At 41.6% G+C, this 25,719-nt stretch overlaps 1 protein-coding gene across 1 annotated transcript in view; it reads right to left on the bottom strand.

Moving 5' to 3' along the window:
• Nucleotides 1-25,719, bottom strand: part of AK5 (adenylate kinase 5) — an 84,185-nt gene that overhangs the window by 7,099 nt on the left and 51,367 nt on the right. Inside the window, exons 8-10 of the mRNA XM_083743085.1 lie at nt 25,392-25,468; nt 13,290-13,332; nt 12,011-12,055 (exon numbers count right to left, since the gene is read on the bottom strand). Coding sequence (XP_083599211.1) covers nt 12,011-12,055; nt 13,290-13,332; nt 25,392-25,468 — 165 coding nt within the window. The remainder of the gene's footprint in view (nt 1-12,010; nt 12,056-13,289; nt 13,333-25,391; nt 25,469-25,719) is intronic.

Here is a 25,719-nt window from a genome sequence, read left to right as displayed (position 1 = left end):
AAAAAATTAAAACTAGACCAGTGCCCCAAACAATATCTAAGTAGAGGTCCCTAGAGCAGGCTTGTAAACAGCCACTTGCCTGACTGTAAGAAATAAGACTAGCTGACAGGCAAGCACTTTTGTAAACTTGATGACAATGAGACAGGTTTTTCTTCCCTTTCTTCCCCTATCTCATCCTTAACACACCCAGGCTGTTGACAGATGCCAAATAATAGTAACCTTCTAAAACCTATCTGCAAAGCTGCCTTAGTTTTGATACTAATCTGCCGCTATCACTGTTTTCGTCAGCTGCGTCAAGTATTGCTGCTGCAGGTGAGTCCCAGTAAACAGCCTGATACACTACTCAGAGCAGGGACAACAAGGAAAAAACACGACATGCATTACTGACTGTCAACCCAGTGAGAATGTGTGTGAGTGCACATCTAGACACAAATAGGGCTTTAAAAAAGGGTGTTTGGCTTGGCAGGAGGTTGCTGCTAAGGACAGCTCAGTTTTGTTAGTTTTAACATCCTTTTTTACAACTAGAATGATGTGAGTTGTGCATCTTTCGTTAGCTCTCTTCATATGACCTGTTGAATGGATTCCACAATGTGGGTTTAACATTTGTGTTCTTAGTATTGGATGTTGTTAACCGACTTTTGATGTGTTTAAACAGCTAATTGTCAAACTTTAAACTGCGTCATAATTTGTATTTACTTTAGCTATTGTTTTTAAATTGTCCGTTTATTGTGCATCTCTTGTGAGCACAATGTGTTTGTGGAAAATGTGGAACATAAATAAAATGACTATGATTCTTATGACAGCTCCCACCTCCCACCCATTGGGTGACAGAAGAAGAGACTAGTGGCCCAGAGGCAGGCAGTCACCATGGGCTCATTCAAGCTGCGGAAACAACGCCCTGCCAGATTTATGTAACTCTCTATGGTACCTCAATTCTCGTCTCTGGAGAAACACATCTACTCAGTAATCACCATGAGCAAAATTATTGCATATGTCAGTTTTACAATGTTCCAGCAGAGGAGAGATTACTGTCTTTTATACATTTACTTGTGATAAATCACATACACACTTCTATAAATACTAGTCACTTGCTGAGAAATGATGGTCACTGTGACTCTATGTGGTGGTTATATAGGGCGGCTGCTGGTGCCCGTTACTCTCTTGGACAGATGCATTGTAATAAGAAAACCAGTAATTGCAAGTGCCCAGATGAGAAAGGGAGACCAGCAGAGAGGAGACAGCTAATTGCTACTACTGCATGTCTTGTTACAAAGACTAGATGTGAAAACTTGCCTCTTCTCTTCTGGAAAACGAGGAACCTGATAATCAAGAAACAAGATCTAATAGACAGAATTATTTTATGTTTTTTGTTCCCTCTGCCAGTTCCTTTACAGTAACAATAACCTGTACCTTAGAAAAGAGCCCAAAATACTTATCCACAATGTGATTAAAAAAAGCTCAAAAGCTCCGTCAGTGCTGTGGAATTGACCTTTCCTTCTCATTTCTTTCTTGTTTCTGCAAAGCATATGCATCTTTTCAGTTATGGAATACCTTCTCCTCCTCTTCAAGAATATAAATAAAAGAGGATTTGAAACTGGTTCTATGTTCTATTAAAAGTTTTTCACCCCCTCTTGCTTGGAATTGCTTGAGGTCAAAGATTGATGAATTGACTAAAAATAAGGTCAGCAGGACTGAGATGAATGCTGTTCTCACATGACAGGACTGATGCATTCCTTATAACTACTCAGTTTTGCCAGCATCTTCTGCTTCCCTCCACTTTAAGGGTAAGGAGTCTGTAGACACGGGGACTCTTGTCTTTTCCTAGGATCCCTCTTATGGGTTTTTTTTTCTTTCCTGTTTGGACTCGAGCTGTCATCCTACTTAGAGAAAAATCAAGCCTGCAATGCTACATGTACCCACTAGAAAGTTGAACCCAGAAAAAGTAAGTGTGCATAGGTTTAGACTCTAAGGCCAGTTGAGATGGGGAAGCCCTAGAAAATACACAGGAGGGGTGGAGCAAGACAGGGCAAAAGTTGTGCAAGTGTAAATTCTTGCACTGATGGGACACATTATTCGGATACCACTCCTGGTTTCTTTGCAAGTTTCAGGAATGCAGACCCTAAATAAAGATTATGCAAAAGCAACGGGTTGCTGGTGGCCTTGTATGATGTCCCTGTCAGGTATGCTGCTGTGTGAGCATAGTCCTGCATACTGAATTGGGGACTAGCTGTTGTCTGCACCTTAGCTCTTCGGAAAATAACTTCTTGTAATAAGCCTGGCACAACAGAGTCTCCAGCTGCTACTAAAGCATAAATAATAAATAGCATACATCTGCTCTGAAGGTTTAACTCAGCTGGAAATCTGTTGCAGATTTGGCATTTCCTTCCTAAGGCAGTGTGTGAATAATGGCCACCAACCAATAAACTCGTCACGACATTCACCTGAATCTGGAATATCAATAGAATACTATGCTGTTGTGGTATACGTTTTGCAACGCATCCTTGGATTTAGTTCCTTCAACAACAAAGGAGAGCATCGAAGTAAGAAGGATGAGAAATGATACACTGAGATCAAATAGACAATGGATTAACATTTAAGATGAAATAGAAACATGTATTGGTTTTTGATACATTTCATGCTCTCTCCTATATTATTATTATTTTGCAAGGAAATAATTGCAAAGAAAAGGGAGAAGAATTGACTGGGCTGGCTGAGAAGCTGTCATGATGCTGACTGAAGCTTTGACATGCAGAGCAAGGGCATTAAGGAAGCTGTCCTCCTGTGATGCATGCGATAACTTTTGAGGATGGCTTGACACATTTTTTTCACAAGGTAGACTATGAGTGGATCCTAGCTCGGGGCCCAGTCAGAGCAGCTCATTTGGTGAGGGCCATTTGTGATAATTGGCAGTAAGATTACAATGGGCCACTAGGGAAATAAAAGACACCAACAATTAATGCCTCACTATCTTGCTTCCTATACAAGCTAAGTAGCTGAGGCTCAGTCATGCTGCCTTGTAAGAGCAAAACTAGCAGCCAGAACACCTGAACTTTATTTAAATAAGGCTGCTTGCAGTCTCTTGGAGTGCAGCAAGGCTACAACCAATAGTATGGATTAGACTATTGCCTGTTAATTTTGATCAAGCTCTGTTCTTGTTATATTATTTATAATTTCATTATAGTAACTGAATTTATCTGATGCTTACTGTACTGATTATTTTGTCCTATTTGAATTTGTTTGATGTGTTTTGCACTGTATTGAATGTTGTAGGTTTTGATGAGTTAATGCTTAATTTGAGCCTCTTTGCTGTGGGGGAAAATTATATCCATAAAGGAGACTTAAACTGGTTATTAGGGGAGCCATCCTAACCCTCTGATGTTGATGGCTGGGTGGGGGAGAAGGAAAGGCGGGTACCTCTCTGACAGCTACCGGGGGGGGGGGAGGCTCTGCTGCAATGCAGAACTGACCTCTACCCAGGGGTCTTCCCACTGGCAGAAGCAGAGACAGGCTAGCCAAGGATCTTCTAGATCCTTTATGCTGCTCCATTCTCAGGTAAGGGACCTGATTCACACCCCTCAGCTGTCCAAGCCTGAAACTGGTGCAACAAATAAATTCTACCTTCTTCCCCTGGTTGGGAGGACTTTGGATACAACAGTGGCTGTTCCCCAGGTACAGAATTAAGATTGCTCTATAAACTCTCTTTTTTAATAGTATTATATTGATATTTTTACTGAATTGTGTTTTGGTTGTTGTAAGAAACCCTGGGGGGTCTTTTAGGCTCAAGTGACATTAATGAATTAGTTATTGAATCTTCCCACTCTTCTATTGCAGCTTCCCACCCACGCAGCAAAAGCCAGTCCACAGACATAAAAGGTGTTTCAGGGTTTGCAAATATTGTTATTCGTGCTGTGGCTGTTCTCCAAAGCAAAGTGGAGGAGAGGTTTTGTCCACCTATCATAAACTCTGTAGCCTCTGCTTATCTTCCCTTCTGCGGCATATGGGTAGTCTAGATTGAACCTTGGCTCTGATTTATGATACAGTAAACCATTAGAAGCATACCTGCTTATATCAACATCCTAGTGATACTTTTATTAAAGGAGTGATTAAGTGGTGCTATTCTGTTATATCCTCATGGATGGCTGTGACCTGGTGTGGAGAAGCAGTGAGTGAAGAAATATTTAAGCAACCCCTTCCCGTAAGCCACCTCACTGTTTCCTATCAAGAAGCTGGTTTGTTTGTGTGGTGGGAAAAGTGCTGTCGAGTGTTTGTAACATGCAGCTGCAGTTGGTCATGGGTCAAGAAAACCCTGAAGGCTAAATCCCAATCCTCTGCTTTAGACCCAAGACCATCCAACATATGCATGTGATCAATAAGGCAAACATGAAAATATGCACCCAGGAAAACCTACTCTGCATTGCAAACAGGGATAGCTTTCCGGTAGCTCAGTTAACTATGGTAAATGATGTTCTATTTATTCATTACCCATCTGTGCTAGAAATCTGAGGCCCCTTTCACACAAGAAAGGGAAAATCACAATAAAAGCATCTACACAGAACGCAGCAATCAAAATTGATTTTGCTAATAATATGCCCTTGTGCTTTAGGTACCAGAAAGGAAGCAACAGGCAGTCAGTGAATCCATGTGCAGTATTAACAAGCTCTCATTGCAGTACAACTGTTTAATCCTTGCACTTCGTAACTAAGATAATAGATTTTCTTTCTTAAATATACTGAGCATCCAGCACATAAATCCAATTATGGAGTTATAATTGGGAATGCAATTTTTCCAAGAATCAAATAAATAAATGTCCAAGAGCAGATGTTTGGATTGTACTGACACTACTAAAACATCACCCAACACTCTCCAGAAATCTTCTGTTAGGAGGCTATGCATGCTGTTATAATGATTTACGATGGGGTTCTGTGTTGGGAGCAGGCAAAGCCGCAATGCATAAAATGACAAGAGTTATGCATATCCTGCTTTGCAAGGTGCTGAGTTTGTGTGGCTGGTCCATAATGGGATGGTTGCCAAGCGGAACAGCTGAGAGTGAATCACTATTGACTCCTTGATTCAGGCTCCTGATCATTAAGAGATAGGAAAGCAGCAGCAGAAGGAAAGAAGTATTTTCCGAACAAACCCATCTCAAAACAGCCTGTTCTCTCAAACAAAGAGCAAGCTTGTCTTGACAGTTAGCCCAGTTCAGGTTTTAAAGAAAAAATATTTCCGATGACTTTGTGGGCTGCTTTAAAAGTTTCTTTCACTAATCTTCCCTTTGGTTCAACAGCATCTCAATTAATTTCTCGCTGGAAATGCTTTCAGAAAGAGAAAGAAAGAAAGCACAGATAACTTTTGATCATCCAGAAAAAGCTTTCAAAGAACCCCAGATCCTTTCATGACTCGCGTGAATTATTAGCATTCTGCGAAAACGACATATTTTCTGTCCTTTACAGCTGCTATATTAAGATCTGCTCTTTTGGTTTCAATAACTTTCTAATTATATTGGAATAATTTTAGTAATAGATGGTCCCACTGATATTTGTAAAGCGAATGCTGCGTGTGCATATGCAACTAGCGCATAAAACATGGGTAATCCCTAGATATGCTTTTGAATTATGGTGCTGGAGGAGACTCTTCAGAGTCCCATGGACTGCAAGAAGATCAAACCTATCCATTCTGAAGGAAATCAGCCCTGAGTGCTCACTGGAAGGACAGATCGCGAAGCTGAGGCTCCAATACTTTGGCCACCTCATGAGAAGAGAAGACTCCCTGGAAAAGACCCTGATGTTGGGAAAGATGGAGGGCACAAGGAGAAGGGGACGACAGAGGACGAGATGGTTGGATAGTGTTCTCGAAGCTACCAGCATGAGTTTGACCAAACTGCGGGAGGCAATGGAAGACACGAGTGCCTGGCGTGCTCTGGTCCATGGGGTCACAAAGAGTCGGACACGACTAAACGACTAAACAACAACAACAATAAATCCCTAGATACGAAGGACTCCTGAACCACGTAGGGAAATCTTGCTTATAAAAGAGTGGGGGGGAGAGCCCTGGCCTTCAAAACTGACAGGATCTGCTGCTTCTTGCCTTTGCACTACACTGCAAATATTTACACAGAACAATACGCAGCTACCAGAGGGGGCACACATTCCCATAGGTCAATTCTTCCCCATCCTGAGACTAATGTTCCCTGACATAATGTCCCCTGGGAGGGGGAATTGCACCTCAGCAGTTTAAAGGACTGCAGAGTGAGGACTGGCTTCTGGGAATGTGTGCCCCTGTGGGTTAAAGCCTCAGCGCCTAGGACTTGCCGATTGAAAGGTTGGCGGTTCGAATCCCTGCGGCGGGGTGCGCTCCCGCTGCTCGGTCCCAGCGCCTGCCAACCTAGCAGTTCGAAAGCACCTCCGGGTGCAAGTAGATAAATAGGGACCGCTTACCAGCGGGAAGGTAAACGGCGTTTCCGTGTGCGGCTCTGGCTCGCCAGAGCAGCGATGTCACGCTGGCCACGTGACCCGGAAGTGTCTCCGGACAGCGCTGACCCCTGGCCTCTTGAGTGAGATGGGCGCACAACCCCAGAGTCTGTCAAGACTGGCCCGTACGGGCAGGGGTACCTTTACCTTTACCTTTATTTTCTGAGCCCAACTCCTAAAGTAGGATACTTTTTAAACTGTGAAGGCAATTTCTTTCCCCTCCTGGGACATAAGATTAACAGAGCACATATCCAAGCACAGATGTGGTCTATCTGCACTGCATTTCTGGGAATGAAGTTTCGCCTACATACACACTGAGATTGGGATTGGGATAGCAGCTCAACAGCCACCATGCTTGGATGCCAATTTAGGCATTTGTTCTGTTTTGGCTTACAGTTTGTGATGCTCAGGCATTCTCGGATGATTGGGGAAAGAGGCATAAGTGGGAGGGAAATCGACTCCTCTTTTCTGGTGCGGGTTTTAACAAAAAAACGGTAGGGAAAAATACACAAGCTTTGAACATTTGGATTTGTGTGCGTAAACACATGTGCCTGTTATAATTGGCTCTCTTATATTTGCGCTTCCAGCTTCAAGTTTTACACTGGGTTCTTAGACTGCCATAGCAGGACAGCTGCCTAATTTATTTGGCTCCTAGACTGCATTTTCAGTTAATTACTGCCAAATCTTTTAATTAGCCCATCTCTCCCTTAACATCCGGAAGGGGAAAAGAATATTTATCAGTTTAGTTTTAAAACTTCTTCCTAAAGTAGCATCTCATTATGAAATCATTTGCTCAACTGTTTTATCTTAAATTTAATTGTGCATTAAAAAAAATCATTGCCTTCTAGGTTTTTTTCTGGAAACCACTGAAAATGCTGGTTTTGCCCTATAAAGCTCTAAATGGCTTCAGATCAGAGTTTATGAAGGACAACCTTCTCTTGTACAAACCTAGCTATTTGTTGAGACTAGCTTCTGATATCTTGCTCAAACAGCCACTTCCTTTACTGCTTGGGCCCACGATGGGGAGGAATGGGTGACAGGGATTTTTTGTGGTAGCATCCTGTCTGCACAGCACCAGCTTTGCCAATTTATAACTGCTTTATTTGCCTAAACATTTGATGAAATATCTTTTCTCCTTTCTTTTTTTGTACTATTCTACTTGAGTTTCATTGGGATTTTTATCTTTATATTGTTCTTTTGATACAGTAAGCTGCATTAAAGGCTTAACAGTGGAAGAGGGAGACGTCAACATTTCTAAATAAATAATAAGAGAAGTTCAACTGTGACTGCCCCAAGAAGCTGTGCAGGGATCCCAACCTAATACTCTGTCTAACCAGTATACCGCACTGGCTCTACAATTTTGCCAGTGCATTATGATATGTGAAACTATGCACAAGACCAGGAACAAAGAGAAATGGCCAGAATTGACCAGCAAGGATTGACTAGTGAGGCAAAAAAACAGAACTTTAATTTTCAGCTGATTCTAGAACATTCTGAAAATGTGGTTGACAGAAACAAGTTGGTGAGTTGCTATGGCAACACATGCCATCAGCATTCCCAGGACCTGTCACCATAGCAAAGAGTTCTGGAAGCTTCAAATGGCCCATGCGCCAAAATAGCTACTGTTGCAATTTAATATTTTACGAAACAATCCAAACCCTATTTGCACTGGGCAACAGTGTGGTCAGTTGAGCAGATGTGTCTCTCTTCCAGCCTTGGGTGGGGACAAGGCCAAGACCGCCTGGGATCTAGCTAGCCCCAGGGGCGGAGGAAGGTGGGCGGTGGGGGCGCACCGCCCCAGGTGTCTTCGCTGAGGGGGGCTGATATTTGGCACGCCACCTGGCCATGACTCCCAAGCCTGCCTAGAGCCGCTGGGGAAAGGCAGGGAGCTGCCGGCGGCATCCCCCCCTTACCCTTTGTTTTGATAGCTCAAGGGAGACTTGGGAGTTGCGGGCAGGTGGCGTGCCAAATATTTGCCATTGCTGGCTCACTCCGCTCCTGGCTGTAGGGTATGTGCGCTGCTCCGTGCACCCGAGAGGCTATATCGCACCTGGGAGGGCACCCTCCATGCCCTGCCCCCCTCGGGAGCATGCCCGCCCTTGGCAGCATGGGCATATGCTCCGCTGCTGGCTAGATCTGCTGCCATCATGAGTTGTGATGGCATTGGGGCTGATCACTGCACCAACTCTGGGCTGGTGTAGTGACCTGCCTGTTCCCCCACCTTGCACTCCCTGAGCACAGCTGGGCTGCTGCAGATGTGGTCGAGGCCCTGCCACTCCAAAGCCATGCCAGCTTAGTGGTGGTGGGGTGGAGTTCGGATTCCTCTAGACAACCATTTAAAATATCTGGATATTAATAGCAATGGCCAGTCACACAAGATGCATGCCAGAATTGCTCACAGAATAACAGTGCACGTCCACTCAGAAGGAAATGAGTCTGGTTCAGTTAAAGCAGAAATGCAACATAGTTTGCAGGGGGAGGGGACAGAATCACATTTCACTGGTGAAATTTCTGGAGTTACTTGCTAAAGATGTGTGTTTATTTTCGTCCAACTAATGCAAACATGGTTCCAGTGAAACATTTCCCCCATTCCATTCTGAGACACAAAAAGCCAGGACCGTTCTTCTACTGCATAGTACAGCATTTCAGGTGTTTTCCAAAGAAGAGGATGCATATTCCCACCCCCTTTACGATGTGTTGGCAATTGCCATAGCAACTTCCCCATCTTTTCAGGACTTTGTATGTCTGATGCATCGTGGAATTGTGTGAGGAGCAAAAAAATAAGAATAGTTGAGAGTTTTAGCATGAATGCCACATGGTGCCTTTTGAGAAAGAAGCAGGTTAGGTTCTGAATCATGCCTTCTCCAACCAAAGCAAGCCCATCTTGACATTTTCTCTAACAGCAACCAGAGTCGCAGGCCTGTTATGATGACTGAAGCATCCAGTGACAGTTATCATATGTGTGCAAGTAGAACAAACACCACAGAAATAGTTATGATATCAATCTCCAACATCAGGTAACAATCTGATGTTGAATATTCAGGAGATACATATGCATGTGTGAACTGCACCTCATTCTCTGGATCTAATATACTACTATAGTGACTATTCTTTATAGCAAAACAAAACTTTGGGTTTTGGTTCTAAGTTCATTGCCTATTCATGGCCAAGACCACATAACACCAGTCCTGAAAGACCTACATTGGCTCCCAGTACGTTTCCAAGCACAATTCAAAGTGTTGGTGCTGACCTTTAAAGCCCTAAACGGCCTTGACCCAGTATACCTGAAGGAGCGTCTCCACCCCCATCATTCTGCCCGGACACTGAGGTCCAGTGCCGAGGGCCTTCTGACAGTTCCCTCACTGCGAGAAGCTAAGCTACAGGGAACCAGGCTGAGGGCCTTCTCGGTAGTGGCTCCCACCCTGTGGAATGCCCTCTCATCAGATGCCAAAGAGATAAACAGCTACCTGACATTTAGAAGACATCTGAAGGCAGCCCTGTTCAGGGAAGTTTTTAATGTGTGACATTTTAATGTATTTTTAATCTTTGTTGGAAGCCGCCCAGAGTGGCTGGGGAAACCCAGCCAGATGGATGGGGTACAAATAATAAATTATTATTACTATTGCTATTAGCTATAAAACAACTACCATGTGGAGTATCTCACTCTTGTATAACAACTCGAAAAAAGTTATGAAGTTATATTGACTTTTATGATTCACGGACAATCCATCTGGATTCTGTCTTTTTAAAAATGTGAAATGTTGAAAAGCAACATATTGTATAGCCAGCCTTGGTTGGGGGGAGGGGGGAACTGATCAAAATACCTACTAATAATTCTTTTTTCATAACCACTTTGAGGGTTGTTGTTTTTTACAATCAAGCATTGTATAAATTTTATGAAATAAATAAATAGCTATGCTCTATTTATGGAATGACACAACATAATCACAATTCTCCTGTAAATTTAACCTAGAATATTCAAGCTGCCCACAGTGTAAACAGTTCAGAGAGATGGTTGGTTCTAATTCAAGATACCCTCTTCCTGCACTGTAAAAGAGCTAATCAGGTTGTCTTATATGGGGCCAATCCTAAATCGGACTATTTAAGGTGGTGCAAGCCATGACAATTTCCATTATCATTACTAACAATCACTTCTGAAATTATCAACCACCTTAGCAATAAATTCAGAGTAAACCATTATCTTTTGGCTTTAGAAAGCAATACTATTGTGTTCATTTTTTTAATCAGTTATGGAAAGTTTTTTTTGGGGGGGGGGGTAATTATATACAACTTCCAGAATACCCCCGCACAAGCTCTCTGTTCCTTCTCATGCGTCATCCTCAAGCCACCCATCATCTCCCATCCCACAAATGTAGTACAATGAAAATTGCCAGAGATTTTTTTCCAGCCAGAACTCAGTTCCGGCACCTCTCAGGCACAGGGGCGCCGACTTATAAAAAATATTGGGGGGGCGGGGGCCCATAGGTAAAGGTAAAGGTAAAGGTACCCCTGCCCGTACGGGCCAGTCTTGACAGACTCTGGGGTTGTGCGCCCATCTCACTTAAGAGGCCAGGGGCCAGCGCTGTCCGGAGACACTTCCGGGTCACGTGGCCAGCGTGACAAAGCTGCATCTGGTGAGCCAGAGTATCGGGTATCGGGGGCCCATACCGACTTATAAAAAATATTGGGGGGGCCCAAGACCTCCAAACCGCTGCTGCTGGGGGAACGAAAGGGGCGAGCCCCAGGCTGCCCCGACCTTAAGTGAACCTGTGAGGGCCCGCCCTTTGCAGCAGCCGATTGGCTGCCGCCGTGGGCGGTGAATATTAATGAGCTAGGGGGAATCGCCGCTTCTCGCGGGGCTGACGCCAGCCCCGCGAGATTGTTGATGGGTCGAGAGCCCGCAACCCCACCCCCTCTCTAGATCGGGAGTGGCTTTGTTTTAACTCATTACTGAATGTATTTTAAAAGGTAACTATCGTCAAACAAGGAAAATAAAAAATACCAACATAATTTTGTGATTTTACAAAGCATAATATAACTAATAATTTTGTTAAATTATTGGGGGGCGGAGCCCCCCAAACGATTTTTTGAGGGGGCTCGGGCCCCCTCAGGCCCCATGGAGTCGGCGCCTATGCTCAGGCAGGTGCCATTGCCATTATAAGAGAACAATGGAGGAGTTTGTGGTGAGTTCCAGCACCTCTTTTTCTAGAAAAAGCACTGGAAATTGTTATGACACAAGTTTCAGCCATGTGCCTTAGGATGTAATTAACGGTCCCCTTTCAGAAATTATCTATACGATTCCTCAACAGATGCAGTTTGTTTCATCCATCTACCGTATGATGTAAATATTGCCCCCAGACAGGAGCGGGTGAGGGCTGCCACCACTAAACAGGCCAGCATTTGGAAATGCCTAGTTATCTAAATTAGCTGTAGACCTATAATTCCGTGGTAGCTGCCAGAAGAATTTTTAACATGGTGGTGGGGATTTGGATACATAAATACTAGCTGCCTATGTGAGAGTGGTGTATGAAGTTCCTACTTACCTATTACAAAAATTATTTTTGATTTCTTCAGGTCTTCCGTAAAACCTAAATAAATGGAAAAGAATGGAAAAGACTTCTAGCAATAAGAGTCGCTACGTATAAAACTGTGTATAATTATAACACACTTAACAATACGTTTATGCTTATCTATCACACTTTATAATAAGTTTAGGCTTACTCAGAAGCATTGAATTGAATGGGAACTACTCCTAGACAAATGAATATACAAATACAGCTAACATATATATGTTTGAAACAAAATACCAAGCTTGAATTTCTAACTAGAAATTTCTTTTATTGAAGGAACAGTTCACAGTCATAGTTTTATAGCTGTTACTGTAGCTGTGATAAAATACATATTTAATGCATGAGAACACTCACAGCTCTTTTGTGTGTGCACAAAATATTAAAATGAAGAATGACCATCCATGAATAAAGTATTCTTGAGTTAAGAATAGTTTGTAGTGTGTGCCTCCCTTTAAAAAAAGCTTTGTTTACATTTGTCAGAGTTCATATTCATTTGGTCACATTCGTGTATGTGTGTATGTATGTGTGTGTTTGGGGGGTACTTTTGGTTTAAGTTCAGTCTGACATCCAGACTTCACTGGTCACTAGCTGCATTCCAGACAAGTGTATCAAAAGAGATCTATACACAACAGCCTTTTCTTTTCTTGAACAGCAGCTCATTCTTTACCCAAGCAAAGGCACAACCACAGCTGTTCAGAAGAAACCTTAACCCTATGCATACATGAAGAGGGACTTACTATAACATTACCAGCCTCGAAGGCTCGAATGGAATCAAGATCTTACCCTTAATTTCTTTAGCCAAATTAGGAAGTCCCACTGGGCATCAACAGGTGCATATCCTGACACCCACAACTCTGACCTTACGGACCTCTTGGTATTAATGCTGGAGAATTCTGATGTATCAGTGTGCTCTACAGGTTGCTATGCGTGTGCTCATATTATATTGTCTCAAATTTATTTATTATATTTATATACTGCCCTTCCTCCTGAGGGAACTCAGGGTGACATTGTCTGATAATACATCAACAGTCAATGGATTAATGCATTAAAACATATACAGTATCTTAAAAACAACCCCAAAACCACTGTCATCCAATTTCCACAATACAATATAATTATGCTAAAGTATGGAAGCTGCAGTGTGCAATCTTCCGATGTAGCCTAAATTTCTCATGATTTGTGGCTTACCGACGCGGGAAACATTCTGCCAACATTTATTACAGTAGTCTAGAGGATAGCTGGTAAAACTCACCTCCCATATTCTCAGGTCCAGAAAGGCATGACTGGTCAAATGCCTGTCAATTAACATATTGGAAAATGTTATTTATGGTTTACATCTTCATGCATCAGCATCAGCATCTATTATCTATTCTTATCAATAGTAAAGACCCTTTTAACATATTGGCCACAATGCAAATCCCACTCCACTGTCCTATATTTGCTTTTTGAGACAGAACCTTCAAATGAACTTCTGCTGAGTATACTTATTTATTGCTGCAGAGCATGACTGCAATGTGTGTCGTGTCAGAAATTCCAGCATGTCTATTACAGTGCAGTTGAGTGGCACTGAGGCAGTCAGTGTGCATAATGATTAGCATCCCACAAAAAAGTGCAAAAAAGGATGTTTCTAGGTCAACCATGCTGCATGGAGCAGCAACGCCCGTATTATGAAGCTGAAAGCAGCAATATTCTTTAAAAATGTATCAACCAATTTGAACATTATTGTGCTGGTCCAGGGGGGAGGTTACCGTGGGGCGAGGTCCAGGACCTGAGTTGAGGGTCGCCAGACAGTCCTCCTCGGGCAAAGCGGGGTCCACAGCGAGAAGCCCGGCAAGGACAGGAACTCTGGGGGAACAGGACTGGATGCTGGCCGAAACAGCTCATCAACGATGTTGCTCCCGCAACCTGGGACCGGGCTGACTGGCCTTTATCTTCTCTGAGGCCAGGGGCGGTCCCAGCCCCCAGTAGACCCGCCTCTCCTGGCCTTAAGGCGAGCACTCCTCCTGGGAGAAACCAGTTCCCTTCGCCTCTCTGCCCTGAGCCTCTGCAGTTCTCTGGACTCAGGGGGAAACTCACCTGTAGGCACTGAGTCCTCAACCACCTCCGGAGCCAGAGTGGATTCACCTGGTGCCTGCTCCTGAGGATCCGGCACAGGTGCAGGCGCTTCAGAATCAAGGCCCTGCCCCAATTCAGCCGGCCCTGGAGGCGGGGACTCCTGTGCAGGCTGGGATTCCTTCGGTTCAGCCTCTGAATCGGATTCCCAGGTCATCACAATTATCAACTGGAGTTCGCGGACTGACCTTCCCCTCTGGCCCTCTAAGAACTAAGGGCCAGGCTATCTTGTGATGCTCTTCTCTTGACAATTTCTGTTTGGAAGCAATTAATCTGGCAAAACCACAAAGAACTGCCAAGAGGTTTCTTGAATCAAAGAAACTGATTTAAAGTGAACGGTTAAAAATAAATTCTATATATGAACTATGAAAGCTGAGATAGGACTCTGCTGTTGTTAGGTAAAATACTCATCTTATAATTATTTTTTAATATAATAATATCTGGCTGAAGGTATAAAGTACGTCAGAGAGGTATCTTATAGCTTCTCTGCCATCCTCAAAAGGGTTTCATCAAGGTTGCACAAGCACCTATCCTGTTCAATCTGTATGTCAACAGCACTGTTGAATTTTTATCATCTCCTGTAATCATGTGCCCAAGTCAGTCACAAAAAAATGTTTCTGTACACAGAATATGGTGTTCAGTCCCAAATAAAAGCAGGCCCTGGAAAATTGTTGGCAGCATTTCTGAATACTGTCAAAAACAAACCTTGAGGTGAAGCACTGTAAAACTCAAAGTTCTCTATATGTCACTCTCCGCCTCTCAAATAAAACAGAATTGAGAGGAAAAGGTAATTAAACAAGTCGGAGGGTGGCATGTGGCTAGGTTATATGCAAAGCAGACCCCCTGAAGTCAATGGACTTAGGTTAGTTGTGACTAACCTAAGTTCATTAATACCAAAGGGTTGTCTCTGAATATAGTTTTGTCTTATACCACCTAGGGTCTTCAAATACTTTTACATAGTTTTTCAATCATATCAAGCATGGTTAGCTCAACAGAAATATGTGGTAAAAAAAGCTACGCAGAATATCACAATTTTAATGATTATTTCTGAACAAAAGGTTTAAATGTTATACCTGCAGTGCTTGAACCTAGATTCTTAAATACTTTAGACCTTTTTTTTCTATACCAGGATGCGTTTCAAAAGCTGATTTTTAGCAGAAACTGGTTATCTCTCTATTTTCACACAGGCTCAAATATTTCAAAATATTTAAGTATTGGTGTCAGTTGAATTTATCCCCTTTTGTCTAGTTTCCCTAAGTTATAATTGATTTACATGAGAGAAGCTGAGCGAAAGCCATTAATTTAAGGCAATGTTTTTCTGACTTTTCATCACAACCGTTACTGACTCTAGGTGTTAGCAAAGCAAGGACTCTATTGAGGCTGCATCTATTTGATACTAAACAATCTGTCTGCTCTAAGAAACTTAGGTCCCTGGTATGGTAGTTTCTGACCTAGTCTTCCTGATACAGTGGTACTGAATCCACAAAATCTAACCATTATAAAATACAGACGATTGAGTGTACTGCCTTCAGCATTTTAAGAGAACTCCATTCCAAAATTGTGTTTGTTTGTGGGCAGGTGGAAATACTGAAACACTGCTTCATGCACTGCTGTTTTGCTAAAACAGCTACTTGTATACGGAACCACATGCATAAAATTGCTAACATCATTATTATCATCTCATCCAAGACAAACACCTGACTTCTAAGTGACTTTTCTCCTTGCAGACCAAAATAATCAGGCACTACCAATGCAGCCTGCAAAATTTCTAGAGGCTGACATTAAAATAAGGGTGACTATGGTGCTCTCCAAGTCTTAATTTGTATAGTTTTCAATATGATAATTGTATCTGTTCAGTTGTGTTTGTATTTTTCAAGAACTCCAGCTGACACTTTGAAGTGGAATGCATAGGGATGTATTCAACAAAGTGCTAAGGAGATTGCTCAGTCAATGCAAGCTTCCCTCTATCCCACCCCCTCCCCATCTGCTGTTTGGGTAGGGGGTTTCTCTTGACAGCCAGGAGCAGAACTGGGGAGGACACAGGGGGCATGCAGCCCAAGGAGATAGCAGGCCTCATTGCACTGGGTTCCTCTAGTACAAAGATTAAGTTGAATATTGCCCATAGTTTCCCCCTAATGTTGTGACCGTAGATGTTTTTCTTTTGAAGGTAGACATAAAAACCTGGTACTACCAATGATTCTAATTTTGAACAGGAAAGCTGTGAAAGAAATATAACTCTGTATAAACCACAAAAGCAAGGGCAATTAGCGTATCATGCTCTCACCATTCTCATGCAAGCTCTTTCTAATTGCTTATAAAAAAAAACTTGATGATTGTTCCTTAATGTGACTAATAGATAACATGCTATTGAAAATAGCATAAAGTCAGAGCACTTTCTCCTCCAACAGCTGAAGCACTGCGTCCATGAAAGAATAGTTCTGTCTATACTTACTGCTAGGCTTGATTTACTAGTAATTCTATTATTTCTATTATTCTAAAGCACGTACAAAAACAAAGAAGGTACATAAGATAAAAAGACACAGGCCTTGTCCTCAGGCTTACACTTGAGCGAAGGAAAGAGAAAGAGGGAGAGAAATTAAAAATTAAGTGTGAAGAAAGAGCTTTAGCTGACCTTGTTTAAAAAAAAAGTATATAGTAAACTGTACAATTTCAATAGCAGCATAGATATGATTCTGTCTTTGCAGCTATGCTGATGATGAGGGTGGCAGAAGAACCTTTGGCATGCTAATTACAAAATAAATTATAAGCTTCAGTAATATATTTTTATTTTGGCCATAAACCAGCCCTTTTCTTTTACAAACGATAAATACCTTATAGTACTGCCCTTTTTAAACTGCCGCATGAAATTTGAGTTGCCTTTTATTGTAACCAGACACTGAGAGCTAGTCATACATGTTGCGGTGAGATGAAATACAACCACTCAGACGTTGTAGCTGGTTTCATAGAATTATAGAATTGTAGAATTGGAAGGGACCCCGAGGGGTCAATAGTGGTGATTTGTGTGCCTCATAACTAAATTCACAAAACAAATGCAATGTTTGCAGAAAACTTGTATGGATCTGTTTTGAACAGAGGTTTTAAGCATTAGCAAATAAATGTCCATTATTCTAACTTTCACTTTTGCATACACCTTTCAAATTTAGGTATGAAGGTTCATGAGAGCAGGCAATGAGGTCAGTCCTCGCCAATCTATTTTTCAGGCAGCCAAGGCTTCCCTCCATTATTAAGTTGGAAAAGAATAAAATACAGAATGGCTTCTCTCTGAACCTAGCCTTCTCAGTCATCACCTGTTTTATAGCTTCCTTTCTCTATCATTCAACTCATCCATTACTTTTAGTCTGCTGTTTACAGATCTGTATTTAGTATCCCATTGCTATGTGTTTTTGTTACAATGAGAGCAAATCTGACCATTGGTTCATGGGCATTTGACTTCAAAACAGTGAAACGCTGCTTGAATTTAGTTGCTAGTAGTTCTAGAAATAGCTGGAGGTCTGCCTCAGGCAGAGATTTTATTATGCTTCTGAGCTCAGTAATTGTGTCATTTGAAGGATACAAAAAATATGTGTTAAATACCTAACAACCACCTCTAATTCTACAGATAACTTTGGATTAAAACAATAGTTTCATCTTGCCATCTGAATACATTTTATTTGACCATAGGATGACGGTCCTGATACAGGCACCACAACTATGAAGGTCTAGGTCTAGTCACTGTCTGGATGGGAAACCATTAGAGCTGCCTTGAGTTCCATGAAGAAAAGTGGTTTTTATTTGCATGCTCAAAATAAAATAAAAATAAGATAAAAGGATTTTTCAAAAGCAGAAGATCCTGTACAAATGGGCACATCAACAACCAACCAACCAACCAACCAACCAACCAACCAAACACCAGCATAGCCCACTGACTGCTTCTCATTCTCTGTTACCCTTTCTCTGTTATTCCCCTGGCTCTCTGCCCTATCACTGTTTGATTCCTGCTATTCTTCTTCAAGATCCCTAACCTCTGTTTTAGACCTAATTCAGACACTGAGTCATATGGAGTAACAGCTTTGCCACAGAAACCATGACATAAAGGTAGTTCAAGTTGCTCCTTCATAGCTGCGTACATACTATACCTTTAAAGCACATTTCCACCCTCGAAAGAATTATGAGGACTGTGGCTTGCTAAGTTTCAAGAAATTATAACTCTGTGAGAGGTAAACTACAGTACCCAGAATTATTTGAAGGGGGAAAGTGCTTCAACTGTGCTTTAAATGTGTAATGTGTACAGAGCCTACATCACACCCGTAACTCTGTATGTTATCATGCTGGATTGCCTGGGTCATGTGTGTCATGCCATGTGTCAGTAGCTCTCTTGCAGAGGGAGGTGATGATGTGGGAACTATCTATGTGTCTATGCACAGGATCAGAACATCAATTCATTACTGCACCAATGAAGTGCAGGAGACAACCATATAGGAAGGGCACTAAGTGATGTTAACAATGCTGTAAAGATATCACCTCAAACACCACTAGAAAAACCTAATTTGGTATGTACTCTCTCATTCTAAATTTCAAGCACAGATCTCATTCCACATGATGCTTTATTTGCTAACAAACTCTCAAATGGAAAATGTCATTATTGAACAGCAGATATTCCACCACAGCACCCCATTTTATAATGCCCTAAGAGCATTATAAAGCAGTATAGAAATGAAATAAATAATAATAATAAGAGCAAAAACAAAAATGCAAATGCAAATGCAGGAAACCCACAAAACTATGATGCCTAAGTAAAATTAAAAGCAGAATTTCTCCAAGGCAAACTATAGTTCTTTGCATATAGAATTCTCTTTTTTTGTCTTGCCAGTTCCCATGGTAACTTAAGATGAACAGATTGTTTATGCACTTTAATAGATCTTTTACCATATTTTAGTATTCCAGGACAGGGTCTGTTTTGTTTTTGTTTTTTTAAAGTGCCTTATAATATATTTATAAAGGTATTTGTCTTGGCTGTTATTAATAAGTGTCCCCTGAGGTTTTTATTTTCTAGTCAAAATGTGGTCTGCATTCTGGTTAGATAACGGCTGTTGTGAAAATAAACAACGAGGTTGTGAAAACTAGAGAGCTATACTGTATACTATATAGAGAGTACATGGCAGGGGTTAGAAGTTGCTTATGATGGCTATAATCTAAAATACCGCCATTAAGTACATGTACACAGAGAAACTTCCTGAAAGAATTCTCCATGCTGCTCCACAAGCTTCTCTTGAAACTTGGAATGGCCTTCAATGCACACTAATGCGCTATGTTCTGGGAGGAAATGTGCCCCCGTTTACACAAGAAAGTACTTGTATGTGCTAAGCGCCTTTTAGCTGCAAAAAGGTCTGCAAAAAGCTTGCAGAACACCCAAGAATATCTGTACATGGCCCTGCACTCAGCGTACTTTATTTCTTTTCTGATCACTGAGATCAAAGCTGCTTCTTCTCCTCCTTCTCCTTCTCCTTCTTCTTTTTCTACCACAGTTAGATTACAAGACCCTAACCTAGGGCCCATTGTTTTCATAATGCAGCACTAGTCTGGATGATGTTCCCAACTCTGAATATTTTTTTTAAAATAGAAATATGGATAATGTATCTGCTTTGATTTTTTTAAAAAAAAGTTCTTCCAAGACCTCCAACAATTTTCAAATGGTATGAGGAAAAACAAAGTTTGAGAACTGCTGCTTTAGGAAAAGGATGCAATCTAGGCTGCATGGTTGCACCAAGCTGACTGCTCAGCTGGAATCCTTCAGCTGACTCTTCACAGACACCAGGCCCTTTAAAGCCAGTTTAGCCAAGTTAGTTTGTAGGTATGAGGACTGATGGGAATAATGCTATGTGGCTGTATTCAACATCTAGTTTGGTCCTAGGGATGCAATCCTAGGTAGGATTACTAAGAACTAGTAGTAAGTCCCATTTAACTCACTGAGACATGTTTCCACATGTTGTCACATTTCTTATTCCTATGCTAGGTCAGCATAGGGGTCATTCCAAGTATTCAGATATTTGGATTTCATCTTTCAAAACATCTTATGCACCGCTTGCCAATCTTGTTACCTCCAGGGCAGAAACAGGAACTGAATTATCTTCTGAACTATCTTCTTAGCAAAGATCTTCAGCCCCACTAGTCTCCGATGTGTTTGCTTGGTCAATGTTTCCATTTGCTGAGTAAAGCAACTTAGGCCTGCCTACCCCAATCAGGTATTAGCTAGATGTTTTAGACTACAATTCCCATCATAACTGAGTGTTGGCCATGTTGCCTGGGGCATATTTATTTATTTCATAAAAATTATTACCACTTGATTATATTCCGCTTTGAACTGTATTGCAAAACATCTAGCGGATAGCAAATTGGATAAGGCTCTTGAAACATTTTTATGAATGTTTAAAATTTAAGGCTAATATTCTTCTAACTTAACAGCTGGCTACTGATCATTAAAGTCCAGCAACCGAGAGAAGCATCTTCAGTCCTTAAGAAAAAATAACACATCGCAAGTACATGGGTACTATTTCTTGTTTCTTCTTCCTCTTCTTCTTCTTCTTTCTTTCTTTCCTTCTTCTTCTTTCTTTCCTCCTCCTTTCTCCTTCTTCTTCTTCTTCTTCTTCTTCTTCTTCTTCTTCTTCTTCTTCTTTTCTTGTCTTATCTTACTCTGTGCAGTAATGTCAATCTTCTACCCAGAACAGCTCCTAAATTCTTGCCCTTCACATCACACATTTTGACAGCACCATGACTGACAAGTGACAACAAACAATGTCTGCCTAGCAAGCCTTAAGAGGCTGCTTCAAAGCCCACTTTAAAAGCTGCACATTTTCTGGTTGCATTTTAAATTTCAAAACCTCTAAAGGAGCAAGATGATGGCCATTACATAAGAAAATGAGCTAAACCTGTTAGTAACTAGAAGTAGTACTGTACCATACAGTTTAAGAATCGCTGCTTTGCTATTGCTGATATTTTAGAAGCATCACGTGCTTAACATATGGATGCCTTTTGCTTCCGTTGGCTGTCAAATATCTGATAATATCTGCTAGCTTTCAGCTCCTTTGCTGCACATGGTTGCTTGGAAACCTAACCCTCTTGGCCCGATCTCTCTGACAGGTGCTTTATCTACTCTCAGCTACATATGACACACTGATACCTAGATACGCATCTTCTCCTTATTTGATATTCTTAGCAGAAAAGTGCTTGGGACAATTCACAGTTTGAAGATGGCCCTGAGTAATGAGAAAATCAGCGGAGCATTCAGTTTCTGTTATAGTCACAATATTCTCAGGCAGCGACAGCAAACTTTGAAGATAGGGCACTTTTATTTGCTGTTAGTGTGGGAAAGGGTTTTAGTATTGCTCAGATAAAGGCTGCAAGTAGGTTTCATTCAGACAGAGGCTGTAAACAGGTGTTTTCTAATTATAATAGTGTGATGCTAACCTACCACCTGTCATTCTCCTGCAAAGTCCATGTGTTCAAGCTACATCAGGTGTTATATGTACATACTGATTTGCAGAGCACCTTTATTTAAAGAGGGGCCCAAATTGGGCCACCGTCTGTCCACATGTGGAGGAGCTCTGCACATATACATTGGCATGCAAGTATAATTCCTTCTGGCACATGTACATCAAAGGAGCATGACAGCGGCATGCAGTGGCGAAGCAGGACTTGCCCCTGCAGTCATCATCACACCCCTCTTTCACTGGGTAGAAGGGATTGTATGACAATGTTTCATGGCATCATACTCTAAACCCAACATTCTGGATGAGGGAGCTCTTCCTCTTCGCATGGGCAAAATGCAAGTCAAACTTTTTGCACGTATGGAAGCATGAAAGAAAAATGTATACTCAAAATACATGCATTAGGAATCTAAAACAACGAAAGTGGTTGCTCTCTTGGCTATTCTAGCTAAGCTCAAGAATTGTTTAATCCGCTTCTTAAAATTGCAGCAAATACTTCTGATTGCTCATGCCTGTGCTTCTCCATGTAGACAGCGAGATCTCATTACTGCCAACCATAATTTGCTGCTCTGTGCAGGGCCGACAGTCAAAGAAAACTATCTGCATCTGGTTCATTTCATCTAGTAAAAGATAAGATCTTGTAACTGACAAAATTAATCAAAGCCTCATGACTTCCTACTCTGCCAATTTCTATTTGAAAAGTAAGTCTCTCTTGGACTAACACCACCAGTGGTGACTGCAATTATTGTTTGACTGCTAACCCCTTAACAACACCCACCATGAGCTCTCACCATGGCACCCTTTTGAAATAGTGCAGTCAAAGCCCTTAACAAAAATGGCTATAAGAATTATTACTGTGATGAGGAGACATTTGTCCATGTATTTTAAAACTTCAATAGAACACAATAGCTGTGGCCCAAATAACATGTGACACTGATATTTTTTAATTTTTCTTTTACAGAAAGCATATGCTTAGGAAAACTGCCTCAGGAGACGCATGCTAAGTGGGGAAACTGTTTTATTAACAATTTTCCCTCTGGATCTTTTCTGCTAAAACTCACTCCCTTCCCCAGCTGCTTCTTAAACCGTATGAACCAAGGATAGGAAGCCTGTGATCCTTCAGATTTTATCCATAGCTGTCAAGTGTCCCTTATTTGAAGGGACAGTCCCTTATTCCAGCGCCATGTCCTGCTGCTGTCCCGTATTGATGGATGTCCCTTAAATGATGTCCCTTAAATTTCAAAGGAAGCAGCCGGCCAGGGAGGAGGGAGGCTCCAACTGTGTTGCTTGGCTGTGTTGCTCACCCAGTAAGAAGTCTAAGAACGACTGGGGGGTGGAGCTTGCATGCCTTGTGTGTGGCTAGTTAATGCAAGCTGAGGGGGTTTTTGAATGCTGGACGCCATTTTGTTGCACGTGCTGCTGCAAACTTTGCAGTGCAAAGCCAGGTCGGGGAGCCATCTTAAGTTGAGGCTGCATAGGCTTTGTGGTGCATGTGATTCAGATTCTATTCAGTTGAACCTCTGGTTACAAAGTTGGTTGGACAGTGTTCTCGAAGCTACCAGGCTGCTGGTCCCTTATTTTCAAATCTGTAAGTTGACAGCTATGATTTTATCAGACTCTACATCGCCAATAGTGAGGAATGATGGGCGTGGGATTCCACTAGCATCTGGAAGGCTGCAGTTTCCCCATGCCTGATATAAGGAAACATGGGGGACAAAGCAGCTAAGAGTGAATGAAGTTCTCTGATTCGTGAAAGAGCAAGTCTGGGTCCATATACTAAAGATATACCTCACAGAGTGACCTGTATCATTCATTATACCTCAAATATGCTTCACACAGCAAAATAAACAGAATCTCTTCATACCCTAAGGATAATGAAGTCAGTGTTGGACTGGGAGAGCAGGGTTCGAATCCCCACTCAGCCATGAAGCTCACTGAGTGTCCTTGGGCCAGCCACCATCTCTTAGCCCAACCCACCTGACAGGGTGGTTGTGAGGATAAAATGGGAAGGAGAACTGTGTGCACCACTTTGAGATCCTTGGAAGATAAAGGTGGTATAAAAATGTAACACATAAAATAAATAAATGAATAAATAAATAAATAATAAAACAATGATAGACTTGTAAGCTTCAGAATTGTACACCCGCTTCTAAGAGATGTGCCCCAAATATATTTACATCTTCGCCACTGATGAGTAGAAGTTTTTTCTAATGGAAGGTAAGGCAAGGCTCAGGGTATAAAGCTGAATACTAATAAAGACTTTGACCACAAAAGCTAGGTTTTGCCCTGTTTAGTAAAGTTCTTTCTTCTGTGAAGCTGGTAACTGAGCATAGCTCTAGTAATTTCATGTTCTCGCCCACTTCCAGTGTTTGAAACTAAAGTTACTGCCTGCAGCTTTAGCAACATGTTTTGATTTTATGTGAAGTCACTGGATAACCAGTATTTTCACATAGCTGAAGGCAGTTTGAAAAACAGATCACTGTTTATGGTGTAACGTTCTTAAGTAGATCCCTTGCACATCTAAATCCCTTGTACATCTAAACACACAGTTGCACACCCTTCTGTTAACAAAGTACCTTGGCAAACTCCAAGAAAACAGCAGAAAAAGAAAAGCAATAATGGGGCCGTTTTTCAAGGGGTTTGCACAGCCCCAGTACTTTTTCCTGTTCTTCTACAATTTCTCCCCAAGCCTACTGATACCTCCCTTTTGTGTTTGGATCATATAATGTTGGCTACATAAGCGACAGCATCCTCCTGGTGAATGTGGGAAATAGAGGGATGATGCTATAGACTGAAATAATGCAATCCTGGGCATGTCTACCCAGAAGTAAGTGCCACTGAGCATAGTGGAGCTCATTCCCAGGTACGTGTGTATAGGACTGTACCCTCAATGCAATTGCTGTGTGGAAGAATTGAAAGTGAACCTTGTGTTCTGAAAATCCACTGGCCTATAAAAAGTGACAGTATTTCCCCTCAGAAACCAGAACAAATTGCGCAACATGAAAGGGTAAATTTGTTTGGAACTGAGGGGAGTCTGTAAAAGAAAAGAATACAAAGAACATAGGAACACAGTACTGAGAAGCATTGGGTTTGTTCAGAATAATAACAATATGCTTGTGATGAAGAATGACATACATTCTGAAATTTGGTGGAAGTGATTTGAATGCTGCATCTATTATGTTGTACACATAAAACAACATTAAAGGGGGTTTACGCAACTATTTCCATCATTTGTAGAATATGTCTGCCTTCACCCCTATATTTAAGAAAGATCACAATTTTTTTAAAAAAATCTGTAACAGTATGTTGAACAATGAAATAATTTAAGTAGTCACATGAATAATTTAACCCTTTATATCACAGAAGTCTATCCTTTAGTGTACAAGGAGGCTAAGGCTGTGTACACATTACCTGCTTAAAACACAGCCGGCCCATTCTTCTTCTTGATTTGGATTGATGCTAGTTTGGGAGAAAATGCATCAAAATGCTGTATTTTGTAAGAAACTAAAGGACAACAGAGGTGGATTGTGGTTAATGTCCTGTGTGCACCACTTTGCACCCTGAGCCCGGCTTCGGCTGGGGAGGGTGGGATATAAATAAAAATTTATTATTATTATTAGGAAACCAGTGGTGTGAGAACACTGGATGCAGAGTAAATGGGGGTGTGAACACAACCTAAGAGAAAAACGGAAGCTAAAGCAAGTGACCTAAAAGATGATATGAATGAGAGAAAGCTTTTAACTGATAAAATCCATTACCTGGTCTTCAAAGTCAAATTCATTATCAGCAATATCTCCAAGGTCCACAGTGAGATTAAGGTCAACTTCACCTGGACCTAAAATAGGAAAGAGAAAGGGATCTTCTGAAAAAGGATTGATAGGTTTCCCTGTATGTACTGTTGTATGTATGTCATGATTTACACCCCCACTCCACTCCACATATACTAGTGATGCTCTGCTCTGTCAGTGGAGACTGGTGATGAACAAAATATTTACCACCCTACCCGCAATCCCTATCACCCCAGGGCTTAGTACTGCACCGTCCTAAGTAAACATGCATTGGGTTGTATAACATATTTTATAACTA

Source organism: Podarcis gaigeae, assembly GCF_964106915.1.
Source record: "Podarcis gaigeae genome assembly, chromosome: 6".
NCBI lineage: Eukaryota > Metazoa > Chordata > Lepidosauria > Squamata > Lacertidae > Podarcis > Podarcis gaigeae.
The sequence above is the reverse complement of the archived record's forward strand: the minus strand, read 5'-3'. Positions and strand labels throughout refer to the sequence as shown.